The sequence below is a fragment of the Petaurus breviceps genome, unplaced genomic scaffold, assembly GCF_028583685.1.
Source record: "Petaurus breviceps papuanus isolate PSGF00001 unplaced genomic scaffold, PetGlider_PUasm1.0 685, whole genome shotgun sequence".
NCBI lineage: Eukaryota > Metazoa > Chordata > Mammalia > Diprotodontia > Petauridae > Petaurus > Petaurus breviceps.
Genome location: NW_027186455.1, coordinates 6,092,643 through 6,111,135, shown reverse-complemented (window position 1 = coordinate 6,111,135; position 18,493 = coordinate 6,092,643). Strand labels below are relative to the sequence as shown.

General features: G+C 37.5%; 1 protein-coding gene and 1 long non-coding RNA gene across 2 annotated transcripts in view; one reads left to right on the top strand and one right to left on the bottom strand.

Annotated features, from left to right (window-relative positions):
* Positions 1 to 2,801: 2,801 nt before the first annotated feature.
* LOC138174148 (uncharacterized) lies at positions 2,802 to 10,217 on the bottom strand. Its single transcript, XR_011171627.1, has 3 exons — positions 9,728 to 10,217; positions 6,880 to 6,959; positions 2,802 to 3,004 (listed from the first exon to the last, which is right to left on the bottom strand). It is a non-coding gene; the product is annotated as an uncharacterized lncRNA (long non-coding RNA).
* A 10-nt stretch (positions 10,218 to 10,227) lies between these two features.
* Positions 10,228 to 18,493, top strand: part of PFDN1 (prefoldin subunit 1) — a 71,705-nt gene continuing 63,439 nt past the window's right edge. Inside the window, exons 1-2 of the mRNA XM_069104357.1 lie at positions 10,228 to 10,357; positions 13,460 to 13,626. Of these exons, the coding sequence (XP_068960458.1) occupies positions 10,325 to 10,357; positions 13,460 to 13,626 (200 nt within the window). The 5' untranslated portion in view covers positions 10,228 to 10,324. The remainder of the gene's footprint in view (positions 10,358 to 13,459; positions 13,627 to 18,493) is intronic.

The window sequence follows — 18,493 nt, the reverse complement described above, 5'->3', positions numbered from 1 at the left end:
GAGGCAGCTGTGAGGATTGTGATCTTGGAAAGCAGTCAAGAGTGACAGAATTGCAGGCCATCACTGGATAAGAAATAGAGTGGGGTGGATCAACGGAATAGATTAGGATCAGGGGTAGGGAACCTGCAGCTTTGAGGTCCCATGTGGCCCTCTAGGTCCTCAAGTGCAGCTCTTTGACTGAATCCAAACTTCACAGAATAAATCCACTTAATAAAAGGATTTGTTTGGTTAAACTTGGACTCAGTCAAAAGGTCACACCCAAGGATCTAGAAGGTCACATTCGACCTTGAGGCCACAGGTTCCTCACCTCTGGATTAGGTACACAATATACATGAGTAAATGTCCATAGTAATCTACTGTTTGAGAAACCCGAAGATTCCAGCTATAGGGGCAACAACTCACTATTTGACAATAATTGCTTGGAAAACTGGAAAACAATCTGGAAGAAGCTAGGCATAGCTTCACAACATCTCACAGTGTATATCAAAATTAGTTCAAAGTGGGTATATTATTTAAACATTAAAGGGGGATATCCTAAGTAAATTAATGGAACACTTAAAAAAAATACCTGTCAAATCTATGGATAAGGGAAGAATTCATGACCAAACAAAAGACAGAGGATCTTGGGAGGTAAAATGGATAATTTTGATTACTTTGAATTAAAAAAGGACACAAAGAAAACCAATGCAGCCAAAATTAGAAAAAAAATCAGGAAACTGGGGAAAAAAATTTTAGCAAGTTTCTCTGATAAAGGCCTCATATCTCAAAATATACAGGAAACTGAAGTAAATTTATAAAACTAAAACCAATTCCCCAATTGATGGCCAAAGGACATGAACAGGCAGTTTTAGGAAGAAATCAAAGCTGTCAATAATCAAGTGAAAAAAGACTTGAAATGACTAATAAATTAAAATAACTCTGAGATACCACTTCAAACCCATTACATGGCTAACGTAACAGAAAAGGAAAATGACACGCTGGAAAGGGATGTGGGAAAATAGATACACTAATGCACTGTTGGTGGAGCTGTGAACTGGTCCAACCATTCTGGAGAATAATTTGGAATTATGTTTAAAGGGTGGCAGCTGGGTGGTGCAGTGGATAGTGTGCTGTACCTGAAGTAGGGAAGATTCATCTTCCTGAGTTCAAATCTGGCCTCAGACACTCACTAGTTGTGTGACCCTGGGCAAACCACTTAAACCTGTTTGCCTCAGTTTCTTTATATGTAAAATGAGCTAGAGAAGGAAATGGCAAACCCCTCCAGTATCTTAACCAAGAAAACCCCAAATGGGGGCACGAGAAATCGAATATGACTCAAACAACTGAAAAACAATACCCAAAGGGTTATAGAACCATGTATACTCTTTGACCCAGAAACACAATGATCCAAGACAATTCCAAAGGTCTCATGATGAAAAAGGATGTACACATTCAGAGAGAAAACTGATGGATCTTGAGTGCAGAATGAAGTATGCCTTTTTCCCTGTCCTTGTTTTTCTTGCTGTTTTTCACAACTTGGCTATTGTGGAAATTTTTTTTTTCATGACTTCATATGTATAATGGGTATTGTATTTTTTGCCTTCTCAATAGGAGGGAGGATAAAGAGAAGAAGGGAATTTATAAATAAAAATTAAAATAAAATTAAGAAACAGCAGACACACACAGAATTAGGCCTAACAGTTGCAAATTGGGTATTATGGGGTGTGGAAAGGAACCAGACCATTGAGCCAAGCCAAGTGACCTTTACAGCAAAGACATAACCTATGCCCAGGGTGGCATAGATGGTCTTTGTCTCATGAACAGCTGGCCATCTCTGTTATCTTCCCCTTCTGTGATTCTATCTGTTGAGGGAGAAATCAGTTGATTAAGGGTTTTTTGAATAACTCACTGCCACTCCAACATATATTTTGCATGTACTTAAACTTATAAATTGTTTCCCCTGAAACAGCTTCCAAGGGCTGTGGTTTATCTTTGTATTTTTAGCCCCAGCACTTGGAAGTGTCTGGTATATAGCAGGTACTTAATAAATGCTTGTTAAGCACTTCCTATGGGCAAGGCACTGTGCTAGCTATGGGGACCAGGGAAACTCTACTTTATCAGCAATCTAGCATAAGTAGTAATGATCTGAATATTTATTGGTTGCTCATTGACTGATTAGAATCAAAATTTGCTGTTGTGCTTCAGACATGTTTGACTCATTATGATCCTATTTGGGGTTTTCCTGGCAAAGATACTGGAGTGATTTGCCATTTCCTTCTCCAACTCATTTTACAGATGAAGAAACTGAGGCAAACAGAGTTAAGTGACTTGCGTAGGGTCATGCAGCTAGTAAGTGAATCTTCCTGATTCCAAGCTCAGTGCTCTATCTACTGCGCCACCTAGCTGCCCCACAGGGTAGGGATGAGGAAGATTTAAATAAGTTTGGAGATGAAGGCCATTTCTGGAGGCAGGAACTTGGTATGGTGCTAGTATCCTGATGAAGTGACAACTTTATCCCAAAATTGTCTTAGCCCCTCAAGAAAGAACAAGCGCTTTACAAGTAACTGGGGAGATTTGAAGCTAGGCATATTTCACAAGACACACCAAATCAAATAGTTTTAAAGGTACTCTATTACTTTTCCAGTGTAAAGTTTCATTGGAGGATAAGGGAAAGTGACACACCTTTTTTTCCCACTATTACCCTTGAGATTATTGACCCTTTGTTCTTCTACGAAAATTTCATTTTTATTTTTTCTATGTCTATAAAAATAATCCATCTGTACTTTGGACACTGAATAAGCAAATCAATTTAAGAAGTATAGTCATTTTTATTATATGGGGTTGGCTTACACATGGACATTAATATTTCTCCAATATAGGTCTGTCTTCATTTTTTGCAGTGTTTTATGGTTGAATTTATATAGTTCTTGGGTGAATCTTGGTAAATACACTTCCAAATATTTTATAGCTTCTGAGGTTATTTTGAGTGGAATTTGTTTTTCTCTCTTCCTGTTAGTTTTTCTTTCTGTTATATAGAAAATATATATATGATGATTTATATAAACTGATGATTTATATAAATTTGCTTTACATCTTGAAACTTGCTGAGTTTATTATCTCAATTAATTTTTGGTTTGACTTTTTTTTACAGTTTTCTAAAGTAAATCATCATTTCATCTGGAAAAAGCAATAATTTTGTTTCCTCTTTGCCTGTATTTATCCTTTCAATTTTCTTCTTGTCTTACTGCCATAGCTAGCATTTCTAGACCTTAGCTTAAAAAAGCCAAGGTCTACCACTACATCTGGGGCCATCTCCAGTTGTTCTGATCTGTATCTTGCCACTAGACCTAGATGGCTCTGGAGGAGAGAGTAAGGGCCAGTCACTTAACCTTGTTTGCCTCAATTTCCACATCTGTCAAATGATCTGGAGAAAGAAATGGTAAACCATTCCAGTATCATTACCGGGAAAACTCCAAATGGGGTCATGAAGAGTCTGAAACAACTCAACAACAATCCATCTTTCTCAGTTTATAGATAATAAATCTGAACAACTGAACAACAACAAAAGCCATAGGTGGGGTTGTAAAGGTAGCAAGAGCAAAGGTCTAAACTAGAATGTGTCGTAGTGTCCTTGGAGTTCTGTGTCTCTTTGGGGATCAAATAATATGTTCTTCCAAGCCCTCCCTAGCCAGAGCTTCCCTAAAGGGAGTAGAAACAGAGATTTCAAATCCTAGTTTTTGATCTGAAAGAGAATATATGACTCATAAGAGGGCGGGATGACTGAGTACTGACAATGCAGCCGTGAGCATGAACATAGGCTGTGTCAATGAGGAGGAATGCTAACTGGCCGAGGTGAGTAGAGTTGGGACATGAGAAAAGGTTGCTTGCTTCTGTTAGAAGCCACAACTCGGAAGCTGGTTAAACCTCAGAAGGAATCACATCCTTGGGTCAGGGCTGGCTGCCAATTAGGTTTCAGTCTGAGGCTCCAGCAGCCTGTTTCCCTGGGAGAACAATAGCGATGAACACAGAGGGACCAATTCACTGGGCAAGCTGTCCATGCGCTGCAGGCTCTTCTGTGTTATGGGGGGTGGGGTGGGGTGGAGAAACTTCCTGTCACCCTCCATGATTTAGAGAGGTTTATTTATTTAAAATCCCAAGAAAACATTATGAGCTATGCATTAGGAATAAATCTAGAATTGAAGAGACCTTAGAGGTCATTTTGTCCAAACCCTTTCATTTTACAGATGAGAAAAAATGAATTCCAGAGAGGTTCGGTGACTTATTTGTCCAAGGTCGTACAGGTGCTAGGACTTCCCCTCTTTGGACTCTTTACAGAGGGGTTGTATGACCCCTTGTTGGGAATGTAGTAGTGGGGCTTCCTTTTATATATAGACTGAACCAGATGGCTGCTGAGGTCTCTCCCAACTCTTGAATCCTGTGATTTTGTCAGCGTAGAGATTTGAACTCAGGTCTTAAAACCTTTCCATTTAGAGCTCTTTATATCATACCACTCCACCTCAACATTTGAGTTTTATGAGAGACAAAAGGCATAGACATAAGTAGCATGAGGCAGCAGGACTTTGCCTCAAGGTGCCAACGTTTTTGGATGGAAACCCTTTCTACATCTCCCTTTGTGAGAAGCCCTGGGGACAAATGGTACAACTATTCCCATCTGCTAGTCTCAGGGTGCTGTCATTGTGAAACCTCCTTCAGGTCTCTATTCTCTCACTAAATCCTTAAGAAGGGGAGGGCCTACAAGTGCACCCATAGTAGGGATGTCCTGCATTCTCATGACCAACTCACCCCTAGGTCCCACCTTTCAATTGCACATTTGGTTATTCTCCTCCTGCCACATCCCCTTTCCCTTCCTCAAAGAATTTGTCTTAAGTGCAATTATGGTTAGTTATGACCACTGGCACGGCAATCAGAAAGCTACTCCAAATTGTATGCTTCAGAGTGCCACTGTAACATTGTAGGCAACTTAACTCTCTGCCTTGGGTCAGGTATTTTGGGTAATGGTCTCATGATCTCTCTGTTTGGGGGCTTAAAAATAGCGTGGAGTTAATTATAGCTGATGTGAATATAGTCAGTCAATAAACATTTTTAAAGTGCCTACTTTGTGCCAGCCATTGTGCTAAACACTGGGGGGAAAACCCTCCCAAAATAAGACATCTAAACCAGGCTTGGTTCTTAAAGAACTCACAGTCTAATGGCAAAGACAACATTCAAATAACTATGGACAATCAAGCTACATACATAATAAATTGAGATGATCAATAGAGGGAAGGGACTATAATAAAAGGAAATTAGGAAAGACATTTTGTAGAAGGTGGAATTTTACCCTGAACTTTCAGAAAGCCATGAGGCAGGGATGAAGAAGGAAAGAATTCCAGGCATGAAGGACAGACAAGGAAAAGGCCCGGAATCAAGAGATACAGAGTCTTGTTTGAGGAAAGGTAAGGAGGCCAGTAGGGCAGATAGTTGGTGAAGTATATGGAGGGCTGGTCCTGGAATCAGGAAGGCCTCAGACACTAGTGACTCATTATCCTTCCCACCACTTCACCCTGTTTACCTCAATTTCCTCATCTATAAAATGAGTTGAAGAGGAAATGGCAAACCACTCCAGTATCTTTGCCAGGAAAGCTCCAAATGGGGTCATAAACAGTCAGCCATGACTGAACAACAGCAAGAACAAGGCCAGTATCATTGGATGGCAGAGTACTTGGGGGTGAGTAAGGTGTAAGAGGATTGTAAAGATAGGAAGGGATGAGCTTATGAATAATTTTGAACACTAAGTAGGGGATTTTATAGTTGTTCCTGGACATGATACTAGAATTTATTAAGGGGTGGCATCAGATGGTCAGACCTGTTCTTTGGAAGATCACCTTGACAGCTGAGTGGAGAATGGAGTACAGTTGGGAGAGACTTGAGGGAGGGAGACTAATCAGAAGATGATTGTAATAATTCAGATGATGAGATGATCAAGGTCTGGGGTTTGCTTGTTCTTTTCTTTCTTTCTTTCTTTCTTTCTTTCTTTCTTTCTTTCTTTCTTTCTTTCTTTCTTTCTTTCTTTCTTCCTTTCTTCCTTTCTTCCTTTCTTCCTTTCTTCCTTCTTTCTTTTTTTATTTCTTTCTTTCTGTCTCCCTCTCTCTCTCTTTCTTTCTTTTCTTTTTGCAGGGGGGAAGGCAGGGCAATTGGGGTTAAGTGACTTGCCCAAGGTCACATGGCTAGTAGGCGTTAAATGTCTGAGACTGGATTTGAACTCAAGTCCCCCTGACTCCAGGTCCAGTACTCTATGCACTGTGCCACCTAGCCGCCCTGTTCTTTTTTCTTTTGGATGCAATTAAGTGACTTGCCCAGGATCACACAGCTGGTAAGTATCTGAGGCCAGATTTGAACTCAAGAAGAAGAGTCTTTCTGACTCCAGGGCCCGTGTTCTAACTACTTTGCCACCTAGTTGCCCCCTGAGGTTTGTGCCAATGTTGTAGCAGTGTTAGAAGAGAGAAGGGAGTGAATATAAGATGTTATACAGCTAAAATTAGCAGGACTTGGTAATAGATTGAATATAGTGGGGCAACAGAGAGGGAAATGGTGATAACACTGAGATTGTAAGCCTGGTTACTGGGAGGATGTGTTCTCAATAGTAACAGAGAAGCTAGAAAGATGGGAGAATTTGGGGGGGGGAGAGGATAATAAGTTCAGTTTGTGGGACAACCAGCTTGAGATATCTAATAGGCAGTTGGAGATGTAGTACTGGAGGTCAGCAGAGAGGTTAGGGCTAGATAAACTGATCTAAGAATAATCTGCTTAGGGGGACCAATAAGATTATCAAGGGAAACAGTGTGGAGGAAGAGGAGAAGGATAGAGTCCTATGGGACACCCATGTTTATTAGGAATTACCTGAATGAAGATCTGGAAAAAGAGACTTAGGAGTGGTCAGAGGTAGGAGGCGAAGCAGAAGAGAAGAGTGTCCTGAAAACCTAGAGAGAAGAGAATATTAAAGAGAAGAGGTTGATCAACAGTGTCAACAGTTGGGGTCTAGGGGCAGCTAGGTGGCGCAGTGAGTAGAACACTGGCCCTGGAGTCAGGAGGACCTGAGTTCAAATTTGGCCTCAGATACTTAACACTTACTAGCTGTGTGACCTTGGGCAAGTCACTTAATCCCAACTGCCCTCCAAAAAGCAAAAAAAACCCAAAAAACAAAACAGTTGGGGTCTAGAAGGATGGAGACTGAGAAAAGGCCATTGCGCTTGACAATTAAGAGATCACTGGTAACTTTATAGATAGCAGTTTCAGTTGAATAATGAAATTAAAGCCAAACTATAGAAAGTTAAGAGAACGAGAGGAAAAGAAGTGAAGGCATCTGTTGTAGATGGTCTTCTCAAGGAGTTTAGCCAAAAAAGGGAGAGATACAGGATGATAGGGATGGATGAATGAAATGAGGGTTTTTTTTGTTTTGTTTTGTTTTTAGGATGGAAGAGACATGAGCATGTTTCTTGATAATAGGGAAGCAGCCAGTGTATAGGAAAGCTTGAAGATAAATGAGAGAGTGGAGATGATAGAGGAGGCAATGTGCTTGAGAAGATAGGATGAAATGGGGTCACTTGTACAGGGGAAAGGCTACTTCTTCTTGTGATACAAGGTTGAAGGTAGAGATAGTAGAAGAAGGCATCTGAAAGATGTAAGATGAGAAGGAGAGAAGAGGGAGCTGTAATGGCCTTAATATTCTTAGTGAAATATGAGGAAAGTTTCTTAGCTGAGAGGGTGGGGAGAAGGAGAGTCATGGAAAGTTTGAGGAGGGATGAAAAAGTTTGGAAAAGCTTCTGTGGTAATTTGGACAGTGAGTCAATTAGGGAGATGTAAAAGGATTGCTTTGCTATAGCAAGGGCCTAGTTGAGTTTATGCAACATAAATTTGTTAGTGAATCTAGTCAGCACAGTGTTGTGTTTTTCTCCATCTTCATTTGGTAGTACGTGAATAGGAGTAATCTAAAGCTGAGGTTTAACAGGGCAAGATTAGTCATAGAATAAGAAGGTAAGGGATATGGTGCTTCAATGTTACAACCACTTGACATGTTATCACATTTGATTAACTTGGGGTATCAACTGATTTAAAAAGCTTAGGTTCTGGTCTAATATTTTCCAGACCAGTTAGGGGATAGACACAGCTTCCTCAGTTAGATAATTTAAAGTCCTCTCCCATGAAGAACTAATAGGATCTCCATAAACCTAAGTTCAACTAAGTTCAACTTTTCTTTGGTGTTTTGAGATTATATATCCTATATTTTGAAATACATCTATGTTTCATTGGTGGGTGTGCTCCCTCTATTTAAGCAGATTCTCGACCCTTCTGTAACTTAGTCAATGGTTTTTGAGAGTTCTATGTTTGAAAAAGTCTTCAGTCTATAGCCAATCTGATGAGAATCATCTTTGAATTTAACAAGGCTAGTTCACAGCCAACAGGCACACAGTTCATCACCTGACTTTGAACAGTTGCTATGGGCCTACTTGTGATTTAACTGATGTAGGAAATTCCCAGTGTGGACATTCACTCCAATTGAGCTTATTGCTGATGAATAAATTCTGTGTAACTTATGGTCAGTCTTTCAATAAGTATTTTCCCACAATGTGATAGGGACTAAGCACTGGGGAAAGGCAAAAAAAAAAAATAGTTCTTAGTCTCAAGGAACTCACAATCTAATGGGAAAGGCAACATGAAAACAACTGTCTTAGAGAGTTTCCCGGGAGCACTAAGAGGCTAAATGATATATAGTATGTGTCAGATGCAGAATTCGAACCCAGATCTTTCTGATTCCAAGCCCAATCTTTTAATCTGTCTACTATGCCACATCATTTGGTTTATGTATAATCAATGAATCCAACTCCTAGCATATACAGATAGCCATTAATTCTGGCCAGATTAGGTTAGTTCAAGTAGGCAAATATACTGGTAGGGAATATGGAGTGGTCTACTAGTTGGTATGGAGGTCCTGTATCTATGACAGTGGGGACGCTGACAGAATTACTTGTTAAAGTGCTGCTGTCATACCAACTCGAATCAGTGGTGTTAAGACTGGGTATGTGTAGTGCCTGCCCAGATCCTAATGGATATGATAGCTCTAAATGTGTCTTCAGAACTCCCCAAGCCTCTCAGGTGTCTTAGGTTTCTTATTTTATTTTATCTTATAGAACTTTGCGCCTCTCTACTTACACTGTACTTACTTTCCTGAGTTGGTACAACCTGTGGAGATTGCAACCCCTTCACACCTTCTCATCTTGTACAATTCTTGTTGGTAAGGCAAATCTTCCACAAAGGAGAATACCAGGTCAGGGCTCTAGGTAGTTGATATTTTATTATTATTTGTTATTTCCTTCCCTCTGGCTACATGGATGGCCAGGCCACCTCCCTTTCAAGTCATACAAATCTTTGATGATATAGTTTATAGTTCTCATGTAAAAGTCATTGTTGGTAATATGATGTAGTTTACTTAATTTATGGTACAGGTCTTTATGCTGCCTTATGAGTTATCTATAATTTTGGTATTTCTGAAATTATGGTGTTCAATGATTTATAGCCACACATTTGTACATATTGCGTTTCTTTTTAAAAAATGGTCATAAACTTCAAAGCATTTGACATAACTTCACATGAGTCTTGCAACAGGCTTGTGAGGTAAAGGTTCAACAGATATCATTATTGCCATTTAACAGATGAGAAAAGTGAGGCTCAGGGAAATGCAGTGACTTACCTTTCCTAAATGTCTGAAGGATGTCAAACCCAGTTCTCTCCTGCTTCCAAGTCCAATGATCTTTCTAAACCATGCTTCCAAGACACGGTTTAGCAGTAATTGATAGTTTAAAATTACTAAGCAGGTTTCCTCATATAATAGAATTACAGAACTGGAATGGATCTTAAAATAATAGACCATCAAGTCCAACTCTTTGTTTTACAGATTAGGAAACTGAGATCCTGAGAAGGTAAGAGAACCAGTTAGTACTTAGGGAAATTGTTGTCAAACTCCCAGGCCACTGCTTTCCACTATGGTCTGCTTCCAAATATTAAACAGTATTTGTGAACTTGCTTTATCTCCTCTTTTAAAGTTTAAGCTCCTTAAGAAAGGGGCTATTTATTTTTGGAGTTACCACAAAGCACAAAAGAGGTGCTAAAAGTAGAATGTGGAATGAGGCAGCCCCCCAACACAGAAGCTAAAGATAGGCAGCACACAACTCAAGATTCTTCCCCACGCAGGCGCAGAGAGTAAGAGAGTTCTTCCGTTCCTTCCGTTCCTTTGGTGTACGACCTAGCTTCCGGCCTCTCAGTGCGCAGGCGCGGAGTTCGGACCAAGATGGCTGCCCCCGTGGACCTGGAGTTGAAGAAGGTAAAAGAGGGTCTTGAGTGGGAAGAATCATCCCTAGGGAGTCCAAAGGACCTGTGAGCGAGGAAGTCGAGAAAGACACTTGGCATGACGAAACGAAGGGGGCTCTTGGGGGCCCGTGCAAGAGCCGGACCTTCTTCGCGCTCTCTGGGGCTGTGGGCCCCTGGGGGTCGGGCCCTTTCTTGGCCGATGCGCCCAGTGTTCGGGCGCCACAACGCTTGTGGAGCCTCTGTGGCTTGGGGGTGGGGGAGGGAACTCAATTTTGCAGGATAGAATAGAGGCAGGAAGCTGTTTTCTTCTGGAGTTGGGGAGATTCCAAGACTGTTCGTGTTTGAACCACGCCTCCCCTCCTCCGACCCCTCCCCCATCGCCGGTGCTTCTTCCAGAGACCTGCAGAGTCCCCTCATTTAAAAAAATCAAAATACTATTTAGATCTGAAAGGAAGCTTAGAACTCAATTTGTTTAGCAAGGATTCTGTAATTACGGTCAGAATAGATTTCAGATAAACCCTGTTTTGCTACACTATGACTGGGCAAGTCACATTCGAGGGCCCCTCTTTATAAAATGAGCCTTCCTCTTAGTACGGAGAGGCCTAGGGGAGGACGGCGAGTTGGCTGCCCTCTTTTTGGTAGACGGACGAAGAATGTTGAATGCATCTGTCACTTGGGGTCACAATCCGTTATTTTCACAACTCTTTTTTTGTCATGATGTAAGGAGGGGTTAACAGGGGGGGCGGCTATCCAGAGAGAGAATATGTTGTTAAGACAAAGACATCGATAAAACTTAGTAAAAATAACGTTAAATAAAATTAGGGAGTTAGACTAGATGATCTTCAAGGTTTCTTTCAGCTCAGAAGTCGTACAGTGTAATTATAAGAACTCTGGACTTGGAGTTAGAATGCCTGGGTTTGTATACTGGACTCGGGGGTTCCTTAGAATTCTGGCTTTAATACTTACTAGCTGTGTGACTATGGTCCAGTCAGTTCACCTTTCTGCTCCTTTCCTGAAAAGAGCATATTGTAAATCTCAAAGCACTGTGTAAATAGGAGTTACTAAATCCTGTATCCTTGTTTGTTTTTACCAATGGAGGTCTTTCTCCAAACTTTTAGAAGCCCCTCTGATTTTAGTAGGAAGTTTGGACTACCTGATGTTCTTATAGTACTTTCTATCTCAGACTTTCAAAGGTTTTGTTTGTTTTTATTTGTTTTTAAAGGCCACCTCTGGTGTTGCTTACTTGGGGAAAAAAAAATCTAACAAAGTTTTCCCCATGAAGTAAATTGAGAAGATTGAGAATTTCTGTGTAAATCATGGCTTCTAGGTATGTACATTTTCCAAAATTATTTTAGGTCTTTAGAGTACTTCAGGAGGGCTATGGTAGTTCTTAGAATGCAGTCATAGAATCAGAGAACTGGAAGAAATCTTAAAAAGTCCTCTCATTTTGAATAAAATCTATATTTTTAGGGATAGAAAGGGTCTTATAAATCCTTTGGTCAGCCTTTATTTCTTAGAAGAAATACTTAGCCCCAGAGAACTTATATGATCTGGGCAGGGTTTCATAACTATTAAGTAGGAAAGCCAAGACTAGGACCTAGTTTCTTGATTCTAGTGCTCTGTTACACTCTACTTTGATGATATATTTAGTCTTGCTGTTTGCAAGACCACATGGTCATAAATTTCTTCACTTAGAAAAAATAATTGCTAAAATAAGTTTCTACTCTTAAATTTAGTATGAGTTTATGGTTTAAGGAAAAGAGAAGGCAGTTAGAGGTGAGTTACAATGAGCAATATACTTCACTTACTTTCTGGGACATTGAATTTTTTTTCTATAAAATAGGAAAAAATGCAATAGAAATTTTTTCTCCTGAATGCAAGTTAAAATTGGCTTAAAGTTATTTTAACCAAGAGCTTAACAATAATTTGTCTTTAGTGAAAGGCAGTTATGTGTTTTGGTTTTAAAGTAGGCTAAAGATTTTATTTTTAAACTTTCCCCCAGTCATTTGTCAGAGACAAATGTGAAAAATTTCATCAATTAAATAATCTGAATCAGTTATGAGTGAGGGAAAACAGGGTGAAAATTTAAGTCAAGCTATGGTTTTACCATGCCTTAGTAATCACAAATGTTATTATTAAGGCATAAATTTGACAGCATGTAAAAATTATTCCAGGCACTTCAGCAAGAGTATTCACTGACGGTGTTTATGGATAAACTAGTAGAATTTTGCTTTGGTATCTGTGTGGGGCAATCAAGATATGATTCCATAACTGAATTTTCTTGTTCTGTTATAATAGTCATATTCTGAACCATTATATTACATGTATGGTATACATCTTTTATTTTCTCTCGTTTTCTTCCTTGAGCTTCTGTATTAGTTATTGTCTAACCTATTCATTTGGCATTTATATGCTACTTTGTTTTGTTATCTTTTTTTTTTTTTAAGCAGTCGGGGTTAAGTAACTTGCTCAAGGTTACATGGCCAGTTATTTTTTGTGTGGGTGTCATCTGAGGCCTGAACCTATTCCAGGTCTCCCATCGCTGGGGCCTGCACTCTTACTCACTGCGCCACCTGGCTGCCCCAGTTTTGTTATCTTTTTAATGTGTGTTGTCTCCCCAACTAGACTACAACTTCTTTGAATTGAAGGATTGTCTAAAACTCTTCCACCTTAGACTTTGTATAGCACTTTATACCTTTCTAATTTACTTATCATGCATACTGTGTATTATTGTTTTCTGAGTGTCTTCTTTTAGACTGTACACTTCATGAGGGCAGGGTTTGTCCAAACTATACTTATGTAAAAACCCCATGACTTACCTCAGCTTTGTTGCTTGTTTCTTTCTCAGTGCTTAGGAGAATGCTCTGCATTCACCATAGGTACTTTATAAATGTTTGTTGAATTTGTATTTTCAGTATTGAGAACAGTTCCTTGCACATAGTAAGTACTCAATAAATATTGATTGTTAACTGTTATTCTATATTTATTGGTAAGTAATAAAAACTTGACTCTGTTGACAGTTGTATTTTGGATTTTATTTATTAGCTTGCTCTCAAATGTTTTAAGTACTAAATCAATGACTTGGGGTTTTTGTTTTTTGTTTTTTTTTGGTCAGGCTTTCACAGAACTACAAGCCAAAGTTATTGATACTCAGCAGAAGGTGAAACTTGCAGATATACAGATCGAACAGCTAAATAGAACGAAAAAGCATGCACATCTTACAGATACAGAAATTATGACTTTGGTAGATGAGACTCACATGTATGAAGGTGTAGGGAGAATGTAAGTAAAGTGTCTTTATTAAGAGGGTGCTCTTGGGATGGTTTGTGGTTGCATTAATTCTGTAAAAATTGTTTTATTGATGCTTTGAGGGTGTTTTTTTTTAAGTATCGATGTCATTTTTTAGTATGTAGTCCTTTTCCCAACTCCAGTAGAACTTCCCCTTGTAATAAAGAACAGTTGAGCAAAACAAACTAATGTTGACCATGTCCAACAATGTATTCTTCCTTCTTTACTCGGTGAATCACCTTTCTGCCTTTAAAGTGGGCTGAAAAAAAACTCAGCAGTCACAACAGTCAAATGAACGCATAACTAACATGAAAGAAGTTGTAGTAATTGTCTGTAAAAAGCATTTTTCAGACATGAAGGATAGCAACTTATATAGGAGAAATCCTGTAGGAAATCAATTCCTCTTCCTTACTTTATGACCAATCATGTAAATGAATTTCCATTTGTGTTATGGACCAAGTCCACTTTATCTTCCATTAGTAGGAAAGAAGGTATAAAAACATGATTGCAAAAATCTAAGCCTATTATAATTCAGTTGGTGTGTCTGTTTTTGTTATTGTTTATTTTTGTATTAAATTTTTGTCTGTTGTGTGAAGGGATCGTTGCTTAAGGTATGGCAGTACTTTATACAGAAATTTTTATTGCTTAGAATTGGACCTCTGTATCACAATATCTTTATGATTGATTCATAATTAAGCTTAACATGTATCACCAAAACTATTTGTAAAATGGCATTATGAAAATGTCTAGATTCACGAATTTTTCTATTCTCCTTGAAAAGAAACAATCTGATTAATTATCATTTTACTTTCTCAGAATATATATTATACAACAAATTAATTTGCAGCTTTCTAAAGCCTAATGTTTTCTGGTTAAGCATGTTTTGAGAGGAAGTAAATTCTTATTTGAGTTAGTTGTTGAGATGTAGTAGAACTGGGAAGATGACAAAATTAAAACCCTTGATTATGTGGCTGGGCAGCACCGACTGCATACTTGGCATTCACTGCATGATAATTTTATCCATAAGTTTTTAGATGACAGCTCTAACTTTTCTAAGCATTGCCTGTTGATGTGCTGCATCTGAATTCCATATCTTTGTCTTTTGTTTGCAGCATCTAAGGAATTTCCAAAATGGAAAATTGGGATATATGTCTCTTACCACTTCTTTAACCCCTGGAGAGTTCTTGTTTTTATTTGAGTATTTTAATTTAATTTCTTCTGTCAAGTAGCTAGGAAGATGCTTTTTTTCCATCTAGTAGTTAGGAAGAAGCCAAGTACTTCCATTAAAGTAATTTGACATAAATAACTTAAAGGCAGGGATAGATAGATAGCAGGCATGATAGACCAGTGTTCTCTCCAGAATATTTGTTTTAATTAAATACTGTTTCTTTTTAAAGAAAATCTCTTTTTCAAACATTTGATATGGTGATACTCTTCTGTGGATTAAAACTTAACTTTTAATTTTGGCTTCCTTGTTTCCAGTATCACATTGTGTGAGTTTGACTCTGTATTGTAGGGGCATGTAAGGTGAACAGTTTGTTGTTTAGCTAGAATGAGAATGCATTGAGTGAGAGATTTGTGAGTATCAGTCTAGTCATGAGGACATTCCCTTTCTTGATGCTAAGCCTGAACTATCTATTTATGAATTTGTATTCTTGGTTGCAGTATCTTTGTGGTTCAGTTCTTTTTTTTTTTAATTTCCAGTCATTATCTTAGTTACTTTGTCTCTTTTTTGGGGGGGATGGAGGATATGTTAGCATCACTTTTTTTGTGTTAATTAGGTTTCAGGGTTTGATTTAGGATTTGTTCTAGCATTTTGAGGATGATAAATGTGAAGTTACTTCTTTGTTTTAATTCCGAGATTATTGGCGCTTTTTTTTACTCCTTTGGAAAAAGAACAGTAGTTTAAAGAGGGTAAAATATGTATGCATTATAATATATTGCTAGTGACCCAGTCCAGAAGAAAGAAGAAAAATACATCTGATATGAAGTGTTAGAAAAAATAAAAATGAATAAGAAATTACTTCAGCAAAGAAATTTACAAAACTACTGATAGGCTAAGTGCCTTTTAATTATTATGTGGGGAAAATTTGGTAGTAGTAGTTAACACTTATACAATGGCTGTTTTTGGTTTAGTACAAGTAAAATCAAGTTTCATGGTGAAAGATGATGAATTACTATATACTGTATGTTGTGAGTATTCATTGCTCAAAGCTATATTCCTGTCCCATGGCGTATTGCCAACACATTTTCATTCTCTTACTTCATATTCTTTGGAGAGGCTTGTTATGTAGCCTGATACTACTACCACCAATTTCTAGTTTTGCTACTTAAGCTGTTTGTGAGCTGACCTCACTGTGCTACTTTGAGAACCATGATGAAAGTTACAACTGTGGAATGATCTGTCTGAATATTTGGAGGCATTTGCCTTTGTGTCCAGCATGCAAGTAGGCAGAGTGGTCCTTGCATCTTTTGTGATTGAAAAGAAAAAAAAATTATAATGGTACATGTAATTTTCCCTCTTTACCTTATTTGAGGTAGTTAAACTCAGTGAGAGGAGTATTTTTTCTATTTTTGTAAGAATTGTATTTGAAAGTACATGTAAGAAATGCCATTTTAAACGTGATAAGACATTTGAAAATACCATGGTTAGGAAAAATAGGACTGTGGATATTTTTCTAAGTAAAGATATGACCCTGTTTTGATGCCTTATCAAATTTTTCTGATGCTGTTTTCTCGGTGGTTATTTTTGTTGAGCACTGCATGAATAATTTTCATCCTTTCCAAAGAGAAATGAGATGTTTTTATGGGTGGAACTTGAGTAGATTAGCCTTTAAGAAGAATGGTTACTGCCCTTTTAAAGTTGAACAGAACTGTAAATAACTGGACTATTTAAAACCTAATTTAGAGGTGTGCCACATTTCTGTTTTTTTTTTTGTTTTTGTTTTTGTTTTTACATTTAAGGAACTAAGAATGAACAATGGTATAAATCTACCAGCTAGTTAAGTGTCTAGCAATGCAGAAATTGCTGTTTGGGAACTGTGCTTCTATTTCTATTTGGTTAAGTAATTTAATAGTCTGTAACTCTTGAAGGATTCAGAAGAGTAAAACTTAATGTAAACATAATACAGGTGTAAAATGAAACAGGGCAGGTGTATTATTGACACAACTCAGTTTTTTTGGGGGAAAATTTAAATAGTTTTGCCGTTTTTACAGTTTAGGGATAGATTTAGAAATTTGGACTCATAACATCTTGAACTTTTTATATGAAATAACAGAGTATATTGGTTTTTTCATGGATTGCTTGAGTAACAATATCATGAAAATCCAAGAGAAAATATACATGATTTCCCTTTAGTTATATTAGATTGAAAAAACATAATAACAATATCTTGTATTTTACAACTATATTCTAGAATAAATTTGGTTCTCCTATTTTGTTTTATGTGATTTTAATTTTTTAAAAAATCTGTGCTATAGTTTACTGATAGATTAGGAGCTAAAAATGGAAAATATGTCAACATGGAGGAATGCTGATTTATTAATGTCATCTGACTTTCTGAATCATGTTTAAAGATTATGATGCAATAATATTACAGTGGTTGCAATGTAATAATATTATGAACAGGTTTGGTCTGTGTGTTCTTTTAATTTTTTAATCCTAGCTCCATTGATACAATATATGGAATACATTTTTTTTTAACATAGAACCATAGGCCAAATTACTTTGTAAGTAAGGGAGAATAGAGTTCCTGATTTTTGTGTTGCTGTAAGAATATTCTCCCCCTCCCCCATGGTGGTGTTTTTTTTTTTACTGACTAAATTTAAAGTCTTTGTTCTCATTCCTCAGGGAATGCTGTTAAAGAAAAAAATCTTTTCCTGTTATGCAGGGAACAATTACTTAAGTTCTGTTGACACCAAATACATATATAACTTCAAATAAATAAACTTCCTAAAGCTCTAGTCTTCCGTAGATGTCATATTAATAGACAGTGAATCTTTTGAATAATAACTTGCTAGCAATTTAAAAACTTGATGTTTAAAATTGATACTTGATTAAAAAATAAAGTTACTTCCTAGAATTACATCACTTTTTTTTCAAGACTGAGAATTTAGGAAACACTTTTATAGCAACTATTTAACTTTTTCTCTGCAGAAAAGTGTTTTCTATGATTCTTTCTCTATTTTTCTCTCAAGCCTTAGGACCTGTCTCATTGGAAGTCAGGAAAATGAGTTTTAAGATGTTGCCAATCAGAAATCCATTATATTGTAAAGTTTCCAGTTTGATTTCTTGAAGTAAGATGTCCAAAAGTCAAATTTTTTATTTAATGTATTTAGATTATAGCTATTTGTTTATTTGAAGCTCAGGGTTGAAAAGCTCACTGAAAAATATATGTAATATTGATGCAAATTAGTGTGTTGATGATTTATCATATAGCAAGATTCATACCATTTTTCTAAAGTGACTTTAAAGAACTAGAATGATTTATGAAATTTTCTTAAAAGTAATTATTATTATTATTATTATTTTTTTTTTTGCTTTCTTTTGGAGGGGGGAGGGTAGGGCAATTGGTTAAGTGACTTGCCCAAGGTCACAGGGCTATTAAGTGTTAAGTGTGTAAGGCTGAATTTGAATTCAGGTCCTCTTGACTCCAGGGCTGGTGCTCTATTCACCATGCCACCTAGCAGCCTCAAAAGTAATTAAGTGGAATAAAACCCAAATAATTAAGTGAACTTTTGTGTACATAAGAATGGAAGAGAAATGAAAAGCCTTATTGTTTTGGGGTAGCTAGGTGGTGTAGTGAATAGAGCACAGGCTCTAGAATCTGGAGGACCTGAATTCAAATGTGGCCTCAGATAC